Here is an 18,405-nt window from a genome sequence, read left to right as displayed (position 1 = left end):
GTTTCTCCAGGGGGGAGCTGCAGGGCAAGGGCAAGTCTGGATGTCACTGCCTATCTGTCCCAATAGTTAGAGCACCACAGTGTGCAAGATAATTGTGGTATTATTGCAGATCTCATAAAGCCTATTCATTTTGGCTTCCCAATTAGGCTGCTCTACATGTTATACACCAGGGGTCAGCAAACTTTTTCAGCAGTCCACTGTCCCTCAGACCTTGTGGGGGGCCAAACTTGTTGTTGTTTAGTCGTTTAGTCGTGTCCGACTCTTCGTGACCCCATGGACCAGACTACATTTTGGAAAAAATGGGCCAGACTACATTTTTTTGGGGGGGAAATGAACAAATTCCTATGCCCCACAAATAACCCAGAGGTGCATTTTAAATAAAAGCACACATTCTACTCATGTAAAAACCCCAGGAAGGCCCCACAAATAACCCAGAGATGCATTTTAAATAAAAGGACACATTCTACTCATGTAAAAACACGCTGATTCCCAGACCGTCCATGGGCCGGATTGAAAGGCGATTGGGCCGGATCCAGCCCCTGGGCCTACTGATGTGCATTATGGCTTGCATGGTTAACACTTTTGCTTCCATTGTAGTTTTGTAGACGGGGATCTAACTTTCATGCAACCTAGGCCACACATTCTCAATAGATAGTTTCTCGGTGAATGCAAAAAATTACCTCTGGAAGGTTCCTCCAATAAGTCCATTATGACAGAGTCAGCCCCTTTGGTGTAGACAATTATCTCGCCAGTATGGGGATGCCTCACCACCACCGACATTCTTTTTCTGTTGGAGTCAAATCCCAAAGTGAACAAGAGGTCAAAGGTCAGGAGGGTGCCCTCTGGCAGCCTCACAGTCACTTGTTCAGCAGTCCTGGACACTAACGTAAACTGGTAGGCCCGGGCTGCATGGACAAGGGCAGCTTCATCTGGGCTTTCAGCCTCATAACAAAACTCTGCTTGGGAAGCTCCCTGGTTAGCTGCCCCACAGATCTCCGCTGGAGTGGGATCACTGTCCCCAAAGGTGTCTTTCCCAGTGATCGAATCCCTTCTAAAACTGTAATCATCTGCTAAAGTGGAACAGCTCTGAGAAGAAAAATAATCTTTCGTTTCAGAATCAGCACAGACTCTGGTGGTTTCTGTAGTCAAACTCTCTCCTAAGTCTGAATTTGACTGAGCTGACGAAAGAGACTGGCTGAGGCTTGCCAGCTTTAGACGCTGGAACAGCTGGTGAATTTTCTCCAGGGACAGTCCTGATGGTTTCATCGGTGACGGAATAGTAACCTTGAAAGAAAAGAGGGAACCAGGATTAATTATAGCTGAAATTATATACTACAACACACAGGAGGCATTTTCTAACCAGTAGAACACTGCTATCACCATACGACAAAGATGTATGTGTCAGGTGATGTCTCTAGTTACAATGGGGGGCTCCTTAAGGGAGCATCTAGATTTAAGAAGGGTTTTGTTTGTTTGTTTGGTTTATATTCTTAGTATCAAAGAAGGAGATGAAGATTGAAACGCCTTACAATGAGCAAAAGGAACAGAGATAATTAAACAGCAACATGGACCTTTGAGAATCCTGCCATATACAAAAACAAGGCTGTCAACCAAAGTATTTCAAATCAGTGAATTGCCTCACTGTTAGCTAGTTACTCAGTTAATTAATCAATTTGCATATATTAATAGTGCATTTTCTGGTGATCCTAAATGAAGGCAACAGCTTTTCTTCCATTATGTGTTGACAAAGAATTTAAGAAAAGAAAAGAGGCAAAAGGCTCCCATTCATTGGGCTGCATTCTGAGCTGGGTGTGTGTAATGAGGCTGGAGGAAGCTGACGTTCCCTTCCTGTTATCCCCATGGCAGCCCCCAGTCCCCAAAGGCTACACTGAAGCTTAGAGGACCCTGCTGAATGGAGTGGGGGTAGGAAGGGGAAGGAGCGGATCTCCAAAGGTTGCCTCTGCCCAGTTTTCACATGTGCCCTTCCTTTGCAGTTCCTTATACCACAGCCCAACCTGTGCCACTGCTCATTGCAATGAAAGTCCTGGAGTTGTGTGTTTAAACTAGTGATTTCTGAGTTATGTTTATCCACCCACCCACCCACCCTGTGTCCTTCAGGCATAATTTAAAACATAACATACCTTTCTAATGGGTACCTATAGCTTATTCATAACATTCAGAACCTACTTTTGCAAGGCATGGAAACAAGTGGGTGGCATTGATTGGGGTTATTTGGAGTAGGAGGAGGTTGAGCTCCATACACCTTGGCTCAAGCAAGAGTGTTTTTTCAGAAGCTCATATAACAAAACATAAAATCTGTTTTACAAAGAAAGCAACTACAGTGGTACCTCTACTTACAAATTTAATGCGTTCCGAATGCACATTTGTAAGTCGAAAAAAAGTGTAAGTCGAATCCCATAGGAATGCATTGGGAGAAAAAAAGTCGAAGCAACCCTATCTAAAAATTCGTAAGTAGAAAAAATCCTATCTAAACCGCATCCAAGATGGTGGACGTAGCTCCATTCGTAAGTAGAAACATTCGTAAGTAGAGTTATTCGTAAGTAGAGGTACCACTGTACCCTGATGAACTGGAATGCACTTAGAAGCTGCAATTAAGGCTTTAATCATTTAATCATGCCAATTAATCAATTGATGTTTGCAGCCATAATCAAGAAATACAGGGGAATACTATTTCACTTTCAAATTAGCATAATCCTTAGGGACATGAGGATAAATTGTTAGGCAGGAAGTACGAGAGAGGATTCTGCAGAATTATTGCAGACTAAAGGGGAAACCCCCCCTACCCTTAAACAGACTTTTTTTTACCTTCCCCCCAAAAGCAGATTTTTTTTTTACCTCCCCAAGTAAGTTGTCATCATAAAGCTCTCAAGTCTTTTATTAAATTCAACTCATTTCGTAAAAGAGACGTTAAAGTGAGAGATTACCCTTTGTCTTGGGTTGGTTGCTGTGGAGACCACAACAGTGTTGCAGAGGGTCAGAGCAAGAAAGAAGTCTGTGATGGAGGAGGTGGTCTTTGCAAACATAAATGGTGTCAAAGATTCATTCTGGCACGATGCATTTCTCACTTTCATCAGCAGCCTGTTATCTGGGGTCACGTCCTTCTCCTGGAATACATGTTACTCAGTTTAAAAAAAAATCTTCACATTGTTAGGATTGTGCGAAAAACAACCTTCTGCTGGGTGTTCTAGAGTTTCAAAGAACATTGCGCATACAGAATCACAGCGCTATTATCAGCTTCAAAACCAGCGGGTACTAAAGTGTCAGACAAATGGCAGGGATTGTGAGAAGGAAGTTAGGCTTATGGCCCACCCAAGGCATTTTGCCGCCTGAGGTGAGGGATAAGATGCCCCACCCCCAATAGAGTTTGAATACATGCAAGGGTAATTTCTCTCACTTTTTCAATCCCCAACACAAGTGAGCTTTGAAAATCTCTTATGGCAAAGGATGGAGTTGGAGTTCGGTGACAGTGAGAAAGAAGGGGTCACAATTGCCTGTGCAGATCTGCCCACGAGCATCTGGATCAGGATTGTTGCCTCAAAGTTTTTCTTTTAAAAAGTCTGGATTTAATTTTGGTGATTCCTTTGACAGCTGCTAGTGCAAACGCTTTCTATTAAACCTCAACATTGGATGTGCTGGTTTGCTGCTTATCAGATTTCTTGGCAATAGACTTAAGAGGCAGGTGTTTGCAGGAGATGTTGTACTGACCTTTAGTCAGGAACTACTGCATCTTCTCAGCAGTGTTAAATTCCTCCATTGTCATTCTACCTGAGGCTACCACTTTTTATGCCTTGAACACAGAGCTAGGAAACCTGACATTTAGTAAGCAAAACCCATAAACTGTACTGTACAAACCTTTTGGGGGGTGGGTATGAACATAGTGTCTTTTAGCATGAATCAATGTTTTACTTAGTATTTATAGAAACCATGATGAACATTTGAACGCAGCCTGTACAATCTGCTAGTGTGCATTTTCTTTAAAGAGAACCACACACCACAAAGGAAAACTGGTTACTGCTGTTATCCTTTAAAAATGTTTAGTCTGTTGTTGCTGTGTGTGTATTTTAGCTGGAGCTTAGGGCATATTCACACTTCCTCTTATCTTGCTGCTTCTCTGTTGGGGAAACGGCTCTTTAGCACTCCATTGGAACAAAAGGCAATACGGGTTTTCTCCAGATTGCCCTTTGTTCTGATCTATTGCTAAAGAGCTGGTTTTCCCTTGGAAAGGAACAGAGCAAGGGAAAACCACTTGGACCTGTGCTTTCTAGGCACAGTGCAAGCAGAACTGTGGATGAGCTCTTCGACTGTGCTATGCCATTCCCAAGCTCAGCCCAGGAACATATTTCCTACAATTTATTTTTCAACCAGAATCATACTGTTTGATGCTCCCCACTCTCCAACATGATAAAAAGTTCCAGCTTTGAAAGCTTTGAAAAAGGGATAGCTAGCTAGCTAGATGTTAGGGATGGTTTGTTCACACTAGAGTTCAATGTGTTTATGAAGCTGTTTGTGGTCCCATTTATATGGCCCCATCCACATGACACCCCTCTTAAATAGTTCCCTCCTTGTGAATGTGGATTTTCCCAATCCAGGCACAATATGACAAGATTTTATGATGTTTTATTCTGTTTTTAATCTTTTGGGAGCCGCTCAGGGTGGCTGGGGAAACCCAGCCGGATGGGCAGGGTATAAATTAATTATTATTATTATTATTATTATTATTATTATTATTTTATAAAAAATGAAACTCCAAACTGCTCCACTCGAGGCAGTGGATGCATTGCTTCCATCCCCCCCCCAGGGGGTGGATCAAGCATCTATTACTCCCCTTTCCATGCTGGCTACATCTCTCTAACATCAGCTCCACAGCTGTTAACAAGAAATAAAAAAATAAAAACTAGAATTTGTGCAACAGAGAAAAGCTTTAAAATGTTGATTTCTCCAGATCTTTCTGTTTCACTCCCTCGCCACTGATTTGACTGTATTGATTTGTCCCACAACAATCTACATCCCCCAATGCCAGTTCCATGGTGCCTCTTTCCAATGAGCTCCAGAAAGCACAACTATATTGATTTATCTTCCTGTTTTAGAATGGGAACCTACTGGCCCTGCTGCCTTTTTTTCTGTTTACCTGCCTTTTCTGATAACGAAAGAATTGATAGCAAGAAGTATGGTTGTGTTTAGTTTTGCATATTGTTAAGGAAAGTGCAAATTAGATAGGTTCTCTTTTAAATGTGAACTGAACTGAATTTCTCCCCCATCCCTAGATAATTGTGGTTTCAGGTGGCTTCCACAAAGACAAAGGATCAACCTGATTAATGACCTGTGAATGAACCACCAATTGTTCACCATCAAGCAGCAGGCTATGCAAGAACATAGGACTAACTCTTTGCATCTCTTTGCTTGGTGTATGTAACAGAATAGCAATGGCCAAACGAGAGGAGATAAATCAGGGAAAAATTGCCCTGGGTCTTGGATATCACCAAGCCCAGAGCAGGCCTCCATAAATATATAGCTAAAGGATCTCAAAACACATTTTGCTTGAGGCCTTTGGCAACCACCTTGCAGCCTTGCACTTCATCTTCCTTTCTAGAATTACAACTTAGAGCCTTTTGGGGTCCACAGCTCTGTTGACCAACTACATTCTTTCTGCAGCTCCCCTGTGGGGCTCAGCAGCCCAGTTATGTCACCCCTTGCCTGCAGATCTGGCAGCCTCACACCCTTTTTCAAACGTCTTCCCTTGTGAAGTGTTCCCTCAGCCTCCCCCCCTCTTCCCTCTCCTTGGGAGTCTTCTGGGCAGCTGCTGCCATTGCCCCTGGTCTCTGAGGTGTCCCCCACACCACCCCAAAGAGAGGTGCCTCCTCACACTGCCCCACAGAGGGCATCCCCTGGCCAGACCCAGACACACCATTCACCTGGGGAGCTTGTAGCCTGGGCTGCTGCAACAATCAGCTGGGAGGCATAGACACAAGAAGGCATCAGAGGAGGGAGGGAAGGAAAGAGGGACAGAAGCCAGTGTTGCCCGCGACACCCCTGACTATCATTCAAGGCACCCCAGGGTGTCACGGCACACTGGTTGGAAACCTCTGACTTAGAGCATGGCCCCATTGCAAGCCCTTACTCCCACAGTGCAGGAGAGAGACTTTATAATTAAAAGAAGCAAAAGGTCTTACTTACAATGGTACTGCTAAATGCCACTTGAGACTGAGAGGTGCCACCCAGAGATCTCTGCCTTGTGTGTCCCTGAAACCGAGCCCGAGCACTCTGCCACCTCCTCAAGGGCTTAGCAGTGCTTGTCCGCCTGAGAATTTCTCCACCTTTGTTTGGAGGTAGACTCAAATGTTTCGCCCCATCTTCAGTATCTGAATCCAATTCCTTGTACGTTTCTAGTCTCTTGGCTATAAGAGATAAAACAAATGTGCTGCATTATCACCATCCTTATTTGAAGAGGGACTCCCAAGCAAGCCTTCTGTCCAGCTTCATGTAGACCTCCACAAACCAGATCCACTGAAGGTTGCAAGGCCATGTTTCTGTCTTCACCAATGAAGGACAAAGGCAGAGTTTCAGCATGTGCATGAGCATAATGTGTAGGAGCAGTGCAAGCAGAGCTCTTAGCCCATTGGACTGGACCGGGTCAATGTAGTGTAGTGGTTGAAGAGTTTGACTTGGATCTGGTAGACGAGGATGCAAATTCCCACTCAGACGTGAACCTTGGACCCATCGCCAGCACTCAGCCTCACCTCCCTCACAGGATTGTTGGAAGGAGAAAAAGGTGAGGGGGAGAAAAATGTATGCCACCTTGAGCTACTTGGAATAAAAGCAGGGTATACAATAAATAAAGCAAGGATATCAATGAAACAAGGAAACACACATCAGCCTCAGCACCTTTGCCTCTGGCATCCTGGGCTTGCTTCGCCTGCTCATCTCATGCATAAAATTCAGGCTGGGAACAAGGCTACCTAGTACTCGTACACCTACATAGCCCTGCATATAGCTGGAGAGTGGGCAAAGGGGAAGGTGGGAGTTTGCTTATACCTTAGAGGTTGTCATAGAGCAGCAATGGAGAGTTGAAGAAATGGGTCACAAAGGTTCCAATTGGTGGAGGCTCCTCTGCTGCCAGATGGCTGTACTATGTGACCCAGCCTCCCTACCTGCAGACAGGTGGGCACAAACACCCTTCAAATGGCCTGGTTGTGCAGTCTACATCTCCCACCTCCTCAGTGGCTGCTGGGGGATACAGGTAAAGCTGCTCATAAACTTTCTTTACATCTGTATGTGCTAAACATGGCTTTTAAAGGGGGAAGGAAGCTAAGATCCTCCATCTTCCAAAGCAACTTCCAGATTATATGGCAGAAAGACCATGTTTCACACTCAATGTAGCCCAGGGTTATAGAAACAGTGCACATGTCTTACCATTTTCCTGATGTGAGAATTCTCTCCCATCAATTGTACAACGGCGAAACACCATCTTATTCTCCGTCAGGGTCCCTGTTTTGTCAGAGAATATGTATTGGATTTGCCCCAGGTCTTCAGTGATATTTAGTGCTCGGCACTGTATGGGTAAGTCTAGCTCTTCATTGTACAGGTCGATATCATTATGAATCAAGAAGACTTGACCTAGCTTGACTAGTTCAATGGATACATAGAGGGAAATGGGGATCAAAATCTGAAAGAGAACATTGCCCAGAATGTTAGAAATTTGTTGGAAGCAAGATTTCATGCTGGCTGCTCCAACAAGACTTCCTGGAGGGAACTAACTAAAAAACCCAGTAGATAAAAGTTGACAGCAAAAATGCCCACACATTTTCTCATTGCTGTCTAGGCTCCACAGTGAATGCATTGGTTGTACTCCTAAAGCCTTTGGATCACCAGACACTAGCTAAACAGAACAAAAGAGATTTGGACATTGAAATGAACTGCTACTGAGAACCAAATAACTTTCCACCTTTATACTGGAGTGATGTACTGCCAAGGGATTCATACTACAGGACAAGGATTAACGACTGTGCAACAGAAGTCAGCCATAGTCAGAAAAACTTTCCATACAAGAGTGTAGCAACTAATATCCTTGGAACTATGAGATGTTTCAAATGTGCTGCTAACAATTGTGCTTTGGTATCTACAACTGGCTCTCAGGGCCAGTTCATGCTTCCTCTTGATCTGCTGTTTCCCCCGGGGAAAATCACTTTTGGAGCAAACAGCAATTCGGGTTTCTCCTGATTGACATTTGCTCTGATTTAGAGCAAAAGAGTGGGGTTTTCCTTGGAAAGGAGTGGGACAAGGAGACAACTGCTCAGACCAGTTCTTTCTAGGTACGGGGCAAGTAGAAGTGTGGATTCGCCAGTCTGTTTCCAGGCACAATCCAAAACCCTAGCTTTGGCCTTCAGAACCCTTCACAGTTTGGGCACACAACACCTGAAGGATTGCCTCTTTCTACATGTACCCTGAGATTGTCATGAGAGGAATGTGTCATGACCTTCAACTAGAACAATAAACCTATTGACTTGTCAGAGGAACATGTGAGGTGTGGCACCTGGTAATGAGTGAAAGAGGCTTTTCAGGAGTGGCACCCTAGTGGTGGAATGCCCTCCTCGGGGAAACCTACTTGGTGCCTACTTTCATGCCCTTGAACACCAGGCAAGTACATGCTTGTTTTTCTAGATATTTCAAATTTTGCTGCAGCTTTTACATCTTCCTAATTTGGAGAACTTTTTGCTACGGGGTGGCCTATAAATATAGAAAATAGACATGCAGTATTCATGTGGTAATAATACACAGACATATTAACTGTATATGAGGTTAAACTCCCAGAGGTATCTTCTGGAAAGCTAATATTCATCTTAAACACAGTCTGTAAGGACAAGCTTACATTGCTCGTATTTGTTATGAAAAACAAATGGGCTCAGTTACATTTCTAATGTAAAATATAGCTTCCCTTTGGATTTCTACAAACAGCTCAGAAGGTAGTTGGTCATTCATAACCATATTTATTTATTTACATGCCACCATAAAAATGGAAAACAAATGTATTTTTCTTATCTCTCACATGGGCCTCAAATATCACTATCTGGACACATCTCAATCCCAATTTATCTTTTTATCCCTACACTGATACTGATATTTAGTGTTATTATTTAGTGTCATGAGAATACCCCCCCCCCCGTTAGCCAGTTTTATTGAACTTTGTTGGTTGAAGTATCAATTAGTTGAAAAGATAAAATGGAGGATAGGGCTCCTGCACTTTTAACAGCTGAAGTGAGTTAACTTGCTACTGAAAACCAAAAGACGACTATTAGCACGATGGATTAAATGGGCTCCTCTACATTTGTATGTGAACACCCGAACCCTAACCTTTAGGGCTGCCATCCTGGAAATTGGGATGTCAAAATGGGACCTGGGTGGATTTTAGTTAAATCAACAAAATGTCTGGGGAAAACTGGACGTATGGCAAGTAGGGCTATTTTTTTTAAAAAAAAAGAATATTTCCTGATTTTCACTTTGGGAATATGGCAACCCTACATTTCCTCTTTCTGGCTTCTGCCCCTGCACCATATCAAATGCCACTATGAAAAAAAAAACCCCAACCTTAAGGACCAGAGTTGTATTTATCTAAAAGCTTTAAATGGGCTGAGAGGAGCTGTGGTGAGTGACCTGATAAGTCCTAGTGTCTTTCCTTTTGTGCTTTATCTCCAGTCCAGATTTGGTCCCTGGAGCTGTATCTGCACCAAAGGGCAGAAGCCACATGAAACCTGCATGTTTTGCCCCAGCTCAGTGATGGTGTGATCTGAACGGAGAAAAGGCTACAGTGGAAAACGTAAAAACAACACCCTCCTCTCTTTGCGGGGCAGCTGTGATCAGATTCTCCCCACCTGCGTACACTACTTCAGCCTTTTGAAAAAGTAGCAACACAGGATATCTGATCACGGGGCTCCCAAAGCAATGTCTGGTTGGGTCATTTGTTTTATATATTAGGTTTCTAGTATATAAAGGGAGACAGGAAGAATATTTCCTATAAACCAGGAGAAGCCAAATGTAGTCTACAGCAATGTTCTAAAGTCCTGCAGTAATATCGCAGGATGTGGCTGGGAGGATTAATGCTAACACTGAAACATTCCTCACAGTCCCTAATAATGTTCTGTCTGCTGGAAAAGCAACAGAGAATTTATACAGTACTTTTGCATGCCCAAAGTGCTTCATATGATTTCTTCAGTGATGCTTACAGTGAGATGGGTAGGCAAACTAAGGCCCGGAGGCCGGATCCGGCCCAAACGCCTTCTAAATCCTGCCTGCAGAAGGTCCGGGAATCAGTGTGTTTTTACATGAGTAGAATGTGTGCTTTTATTTAAAATGCATCTCTGGGTTATTTGTGGGGCATAGAAATTTGTTCATCCCCCCCAAAAATATAGTCTGCCCCCCCACAAGGTCTGAAGGACAGTGGAACGGCCCCCTGCTGAAAAAGTTTGCTGACCCCTTCACTCCCCGCTCCCCAAGATGGGAGGGGAAGGCTGGGAGTGAGAGACGGAGAAAGAAAGAAAGAAAGAAAGAAAGAAAGAAAGAAAGAAAGAAAGAAAGAAAGAAGAGGCAGAGAGGGACGGGTTTGTCCAAGGCTGTTGAGTTCATGGCTGAGAGCTAATATAATAATTTTTTAAATTTATTATTTATACCCCACCCATCTGAGAACTATGACTCACAGATAACACTCAGCCACTATATCATTGCTCAATTTACACAGTTTACAGCATAAGCTTATCAGTTACTTGGAAGTAAGCACCCTTTCCCCCAGCCCAATTTCAATCAGACTTAATCCTCAGCCTTAAACCTATTTCCTCATTAGCAATAAACATTTTCCCACCTGTAAGAGGATTATCATCGTCAGGAACATGTAGAAACCCGCAAGAGCTGGAGCGAGATAGCTGCCATTTATATCGGGAATGACAAACAAGGGGTATTCTAAGAAGAGCCCATTCCAAATGCCATGACCTGCATCAAAATACAAACTACTTTAGAAGAATAAGCCTGGAAAAGTGCATCACTGGGAACAAGGGAGATTACTCAATTCACATACCACCTGTTAAGTAGGAACACAAACTTTAGAAGCAATCACACAGAAGTAAAATAATAAAGCATATAAGAAGATGGACCATTTAAATCTGCAGTAGTTTAATGTGGGAGTGGCTGGGTTGCTTTCTCTGTGTGTGAAGATTTGCATTGCTTTGTAGATCATCCTCTAGATCAGGCTTCCTCATACTCGGCCCTCCAGATGTTTTTGGCCTACAACTCCCATGATCCATAGCTAGCAGGACCAGTGGTCAGGGATGATGGGAATTGTAGTCTCAAAACATCTGGAGGGCCGAGTTTGAGGAAGCCTGCTCTAGATACCATCTTGGGTTATTTGCAATTCTTGTAAGCACACAGTTGGGGTCTTTGTCAGGTTTGAAAAGTAATTGGGAGGAAGACTTATGGATGATCATAATGGGGTTCTGTGTGGTCTGGGTTATGGTCTCAGAAATAATTTAAATCTGTCTCTACACCAGTTAGTGAGACTTCTCTTAAGACAATACATAGATGGTATAGAACTGCTACACAACCTATCAACCTACAGTCCCAACTGTTGGAGAACTTGTGCTACAAAAGGCACTTACTTCCACTTATGGTGGGAATGTCCTGCCCTAAGGAACTTTCTGCAATAGTTATTGAAACTATTGTTCACTCCCTGGAATCGTTCATACCATCTTTATTTCATGGCTCAAACAAGGATTTACAAGGGAACTTTTGACATTTTTACTGAGTGCTGTCAGACAAACTATCAGGGATGGTGAAGCAGTGTATTTCCTGCATGGAGCAGGGCACTGGACTAGTCAGCCTTTAAGGTCCCTTCCAGTTCCAGCATCGAACAAGCTATTCTTTCTAATTTTAAAATATTCAGAGAAATCATGTTGGGAAACTGGATTTTGTCTGAAATGAATAGGTGATTCATATGTTTATTTTTTATAGCTTGCTTTTTGAACAAAGTCTTCATAACAGGTCAAAATATAGTAAATATCTTTGTATTAAAATGCAATATTAAAACCCCCCAAATTAAACACGATCCACATTTTGATTCTAAAAGAATGAAAAAAGAAGGCAAAGCTGCTCTTGTTCTCTGGTAACTGAAAGGTATGTCTGAAAAGCTGAGCAAAGCTGAGCAAGTAGATCTGGTGAACCTCTGGTGGGATGAAGTTTCGCAGAGCATTGCTAATTCATCTTAATATTTTTGACAAGCAAGGGTGCAATCCAATGCCCATTTAACTGGGAGTGAGACTCATTGAATGCAATGTGTCATACTTCTGAGCAGGCTTGGATTTATAGGCAAGCTAACAAGTTACAGTTTAGGGCCTTCATCTTATGAAGGGCCTCTACATAAAAAGAGTCACTTTATTTCACATTTCATACAATTTGTTAAAATAAACAGACCTATTGCAAGACCAGTGTTTTTGTTAGATTTTCCATTTTTAGTTGCATCCTTGACTATGTACCAGGATATTTGCAAATATAAAAAAATTATTCTTTCTATTTTCATTTCCCTTTCTGTTAGAATAATACACAGCTTTTGGTAATGCCAAGGGGCCTCTTAAATTGAACGTAGCTTAGGGCTCCAGCATATCTTGAGCTGTCCTTGTTTCTGAAAAGGCTTGTAACGGATTGTGCCGTAAATCACCTGCGTTTTCATCCCACCTGGCCTGAACCCCTTTTCTTTTTCTGATGAACATCCACCATCCACCCGGAAAACCGATCAAGTTGCAATGTCAGTTAAGTCAAGAAACTCATTTTGAGCTGAAGTACCAACAGTAAAATATAATAATTAAATCTGTGCTGTTGTTCAGCTGAAGAGGATTCTTCACTTCTGGGTCCTTCAGTACTAGACTGGTTAATTTACTGGCTTACTGCCCTGTCATGCCACTTTTCTCCAGGGCACTCTATGCTGGGAAAAAGAAACTCACTATGAAACCTTGCAACGCATAGCGCAGTGTTTTGCAACTCACTTGTGTATTGCCACTTAGAAACCAGGATACAATTACAGGAACCTTTACATGCCCTGCCAAATATTTATTTGTGGAAAGCTCAATAGTGTTTGTTTTCATCAGAGTTTGACACCCCTGCAAATCGTGGTCACAGTAGGACAGGATTATCGTAAAATTGCTACAAAGCAATCCTTTTCCCTGCTACATATTGAAAGCAATTGGTTCTCTCAGCACCAATCTAGGAAGCCCACCAAAAACAAGCTATTCCTTTTAGCAGTGAAGCACATCATTATTGCAAAGGCTTCTTGAAATCCAGGAACAAAATTTTCATCATCACTCCATACCTAGTGCTCCAGTGAGACACATGATGAAGAGCAGCCCCACGCAGAAGAATATATCAATATTCAGGCGTTGTTCTATTTTGCTGCGTTTATAACGAGGACCTCTGTTGTTTAACATGGCTTTTGTTTCAGGGCCTTCAAGAAAAAGAAGAGGAAGGAACAGTCATATGGCTTTATTATTTTAAGAATGGTTGAATGCTAGACTTTAGATAAATTCATGTATACAACATTAAGTCTCACATCGAATATAAATGATCTGTAAAAAGGATTTTATGATCTGAAAATAAAGATGATGTATGTACCTTTGCAACCCAAGAAAATCTTTAATAAATAAAAACATTAAAAAAATCATTAAACAGTTTGGCTTTCCTGTGTTCATGAGGTCATCAAGTATTTCAAAGCAGTTTTTAGGAGGGCACTTTTAAAAAACAGACATGCATTTGTGCAAGAACTTTAGAAGTTCTAGAAGAGGCGTAGGGAACCAAATGAGGCCCACCAGCTTCTTTATTTGGCTCTTGGAACTTTTTCCAAGCCACATCACTTGGTGGTCCTGCTTCACACCTCAAGAGCTTCTGCTTGGCTGGAATGTGTCCTTGAACTCTGATAATCCCTATAGGAGGATGGAGGGGTGTGTGTGAGTGTGTATTGAAGCCAACCTGCTATAAAAAGATAAATTTTACATTTGTTGCTTTGCCCACTTTTGCCTCTGGCTCCTGTGAGATCTCTTATCCCATATCAGATTCCCAGATGGAGGCCCTGCACACACAAGTGCCGGTGGTTCGAATCTCCACGCCGGGTTGAGCTCCCATTGTTTGGTCTCAGTTGCTGCCCACCTAGCAGTTCAAAAGCACGTCAAAGTGCAAGTAGATAAATAGGTATCACTCCAGCGGGAAGGTAAACGGCGTTTCCGTGCACTGCTCTGGTTCGCCAGAAGTGGCTTAGTCATGCTGGCCACATGACCTGGAAGCTGTACGCCGGCTCCCTCAGCCAATAAAGCAAGATGAGTGCCGCAACCCCAGAGTCGCCTGTGACTGGACACTGTAGCCTCTATTGTGCCTCATTTCCAAAGGAAACATTAACCCTGAGCAGCATGCCTGCAACCCCTGGAATCTTGTGCAGCTACTCAACAGGGTTTGGGGAGGTGTAGAACGATATATTCACTTACCACTAAAACTGTCCTCCTTATTAGAACAAATTAGTGCTTGGAAAGTAACCAACAAATTACGAATCTTTAATAAAGGATTAAGGGGGTTTGATGAATTTACAAGAATCTTAGTCTAGTGCCTGCCCTAGGTAAATTGGTATAAAACATCACCAAGTGTATTTTGAGTTGTACATAGTTTGAGTGGCATACCCACCATTGCAGCACACACTGCATGTTGACCAGTTCTGCCATTTACAAGAGAAGCCAGAGGAAACCAATGACAGGAAACTCACCTACACACTCCTCCCTGAAGCCCCTTTTCAATGTTTTAAAAATGGATTCAGCTTGTATGTATGCATGTAAAATAGGAGAGTGTATTATTTAGGGAGCAGTCCTAAACCAATTTACCAGGGAAGCAATCCCATAGAAAACAGTAGGACTAATCTTCAAGTAAACATGCATAGGGCTGGGCTGTTGATTGAATAAATGTACATTCAGCTCTCTAAGAATAAAAAAGGGTAAAATGTCCACCTGCGTGGGAAGCTGCTCTAGAACAGCCGAAGGAAAAAAACTTGGGATGGGCATGTATATGTTTGTACACAACCTAAGCCTAATGTTGTGTCTAGGGTAGATGCCTTGCTGAGGAATAATCCACCGGGGGATAGCAGAGCTTTGTCTCAGCAACCCTTTAAAATGAACAGAGAGGAATTCTCTCTCTCTCTCCCCACTGCCATTCCCAGAGGTTCTGTGCATTAAAAGGAAGTCCCTCCTCACACATTATATCATTAACTTATGCAATTCTTTGCCAGAATATATGTTATAATGCTCACTACCTTTCCTAACTCTAAGGGATTAGACACATATAGGATCAATCTATCAATTGCTATTAGCCATAACAGTTAAAAGGAAACTCTGTGCTCTGAAGCAGTAAATCAGGTGCAGGGAACATGCCACAGGTGATGCTTGTCTCCACCATGCTCTGCTTGTGGGCTCCTGAGGCCCATCTGGTTGCTGTGGGATCTGATCCAGCAAGACAACTGTTATGTTCCACCCAGTCTACACTAAAGTCTAGAGATACCTTACTTTAAAGTCAGCACAGTTTCCTAATACAGAACTACAATATTATATAAAAAAATTGTCTAGTAGCACCTTAGAGACCAACTAAGTTTGTCATTGGTATGAGTTTTCGTGTGCATGCACACTTCTTCAGATACACTGAAGCAGAAGTCACCAGACCCCTATATATAGTGGGAGGGTGCGGTGGGGTTTTTCTCAGGAGGGTAGTAGGAGATGGGTGATTAACCCCACCCCACCCTCCCACTATATATAAGGGTCTGGTGACTTCTGTTTCAGTGTATCTGAAGAAGTGTGTATGCACACGGAAGCTTATACCAAGAACAAACTTAGTTGGTCTCTAAGGTGCTACTGGACGTTATATATATATTGACTGCATCAGACCAACATGGCTACCCACCTGAATCTACTACAATATTATGTGGGTGTTCATATAGAGCTCCCTTGAGCATGTTACTCAGTGAAATACATTTGACCACCAATCCACCTCCTGGAAGTATTACTTGAATATACTGTTTGGGGGAGTGGTAAGCTTGTGCTACCATTATCATTACTATAACTATAACCTGCTATAACTATTACCATTATTAGTGCAGGATATTTCTTTTTGAGTCACTTCCTTATAGTCAGTAAAGAAAGGGATTTTGTTTCAGTGTCTGAAAACTGTAGAAACATACACTGTATTCACAATGAACAGCTACTTGAGGTTAGAAGAGACAAAGTACTTAAAAGTGTTAGAATCTAATTAGATGGCCGACTGATTTTTAAGTATGTTTGACTATTTCACAGCAACCAAATTGACTTAATGAGAAGCTGCTAGTGCACTTTCTGTGTGAACATAAAGAAAGCCCAATATGTCAGATCCAGCAGTGAGTAATTTTAATGTTCCTTAGCTCTTCTTGAAGTGAATCTGAAGTACCAACAAAACAGCAGGCCAAAAAAGAAAATGTGTACTAAATTAGAATCAAATTGCTCCAATTTCAGTGGACGGGTATTTGAAGTTCTAACCACGAAACATGAAAGGGAAACCAGACTTTATTCTGTACCCCTCATGGTGATATTCGAGTTCCCTGCTTTCCCTTGCTCTGAGCATGGCCACTGTGGAGCTGTGTGTGAACAAGATATCAAGTGACAGTCCCAGCATCAAAGGTCTAAGATGCAAATAGACAGTTTTGCAGAGGGATTTATTAGGAATAAATATTCCTAAAATGTGCCTTTAGGTCCTCCCCAGTATTCCTAAAGGCACAGTCCTAAAGTCAGGAGCTGTCATTGAAACAGGCATAGCAGGGGAAGGAAGTTAGTTCAAAATGCTCTCTTCTTGGAATGACAGTCTTGATCAGGATCACAACCACAGCTGCAACCTTCTTTTTTCATGGATGTCCAAGGGCATGCAATTGGGTATTCCCAGTCATGAAAATGTTTACTCAGAGCAAGTTGCATTGTTTTCAGCAATACTTCCAGACAAGAGGGCACAGGACAGAGCAGTAGATCGAAAAGTCTTGGAGCTCCGGAAACCCTAAAAAGGGAAAGGCAACCTGTGGCCTTCCAGATGTTGTTTGACTCCAACTCTCACTCAACAGTTGCAGACAGTACAGTCAATGACCAGTTGTTGTCCATCAACATCTGGAAGGAACTAGGTTCTTCCTCTTTATTATAAAAGCTCCTTCTTCACAGTGCATTATTTGTAAGTAGCTTCTCTGGGTACCCATTCTGGATTACCAAGTGGGGCAAGCCATGTTTGTCTTCCTTCAGACTGTTTGTGGCCGTTCCTGGTTAGGTATTGCTCTAATATAACTTTTTTATTTAATTCCCCTCTCTTTTATAAAAGTTCCCGGGGTGTCTTTGTGTAAGAAGAAAATACAAAACACAATTAGAGCACAAATAGTCCAAATCTGTATCTAAACATACTCATGGGTATGGCAGCCATTGATGCAATTTTATCCCCATAAACTGACCTTTCATAAAGCAACAAGTTTAGCCAAAGCCACTCTTGCCCTCCCTACCATTTACTATGGTAAACCCCAATGGCAAACAAATGAGTGTTAACACGAATATTCTATATAGACATAGGTCTAAGGGAGGACTGGGAATGCCAAATCTCTGACTCTACTGCACGGCATTTCAAATCAAATCATTAATCCCAATGATTAAAAAAGGTAAATCTTTCAAATATGAAGTTTATAACAGTTTATATACAGTTGTTGTTGTTGTTGGTGTTGTTGTTGTTGTTTGTTGTGCATACTTATAGTGCATTCCTACATGTCTACTCAGAAGTAAGTTCCATGGAATGCAGTGAGACTTACTCCTAAGTTAGTTTATCTAGCATTGCTGCCTTGATTAGATGAGACTCTGCGAGTGCAAAACACATTTCAGGTTGCACTGATGACTGTTGGGACAAAGAAACAAATCATATTTCTGGATTGAATAGACTTAAAAGCACTACATGGGGAAAAACATTACCTGCATAGACAACAATTCCTATTGTAACCTCTGTGTTCCTCACTGTGCATCCACGAAGAAGGAGACTTTCATTGTTAAAACCAATTCGTGTGAGGTCAGGCTGCTCCCTACAAGGAAGAAAAGGATTTTCCATTTATTTCTTGGCTCTTTCAGTGCAATCCCACACATATCTACTAAAGAAATAAGCCCCGGTGAATTCAACAAGACTTATTTCTAGGTAACCATGTACTGGACTTCAGTCTTACACACATATATATCACATTTCTAAACCAGGGGTGGCTAACCTGTGGACCATCATATGTTGCTGGACCCCCAACTCGCATCACCCCTGGACCATTGGCTATGCTGTCCAAGGTTAACAGAATCC

General features: G+C 42.3%; 1 protein-coding gene across 4 annotated transcripts in view; it reads right to left on the bottom strand.

Annotated features, from left to right (window-relative positions):
* The window catches only part of ATP10B (ATPase phospholipid transporting 10B (putative)), a 120,808-nt gene that overhangs the window by 21,159 nt on the left and 81,244 nt on the right, over positions 1-18,405 (bottom strand). For all 4 annotated transcript variants that reach the window (XM_035104946.2, XM_060271741.1, XM_035104944.2 and 1 more), the window contains 7 exons: positions 18,039-18,145; positions 13,364-13,495; positions 10,871-10,998; positions 7,432-7,684; positions 6,196-6,416; positions 2,946-3,125; positions 681-1,284 (listed from right to left, as the gene is read on the bottom strand). In XM_035104946.2, the coding sequence (XP_034960837.1) occupies positions 681-1,284; positions 2,946-3,125; positions 6,196-6,416; positions 7,432-7,684; positions 10,871-10,998; positions 13,364-13,495; positions 18,039-18,145 (1,625 nt within the window). The remainder of the gene's footprint in view (positions 1-680; positions 1,285-2,945; positions 3,126-6,195; positions 6,417-7,431; positions 7,685-10,870; positions 10,999-13,363; positions 13,496-18,038; positions 18,146-18,405) is intronic.

Source organism: Zootoca vivipara, chromosome 2 (genome assembly GCF_963506605.1).
Source record: "Zootoca vivipara chromosome 2, rZooViv1.1, whole genome shotgun sequence".
Taxonomy (NCBI): Eukaryota; Metazoa; Chordata; class Lepidosauria; order Squamata; family Lacertidae; genus Zootoca; species Zootoca vivipara.
Note: the sequence above shows the minus strand (reverse complement) of the source record. Positions and strands in the feature narration are given on the sequence as shown.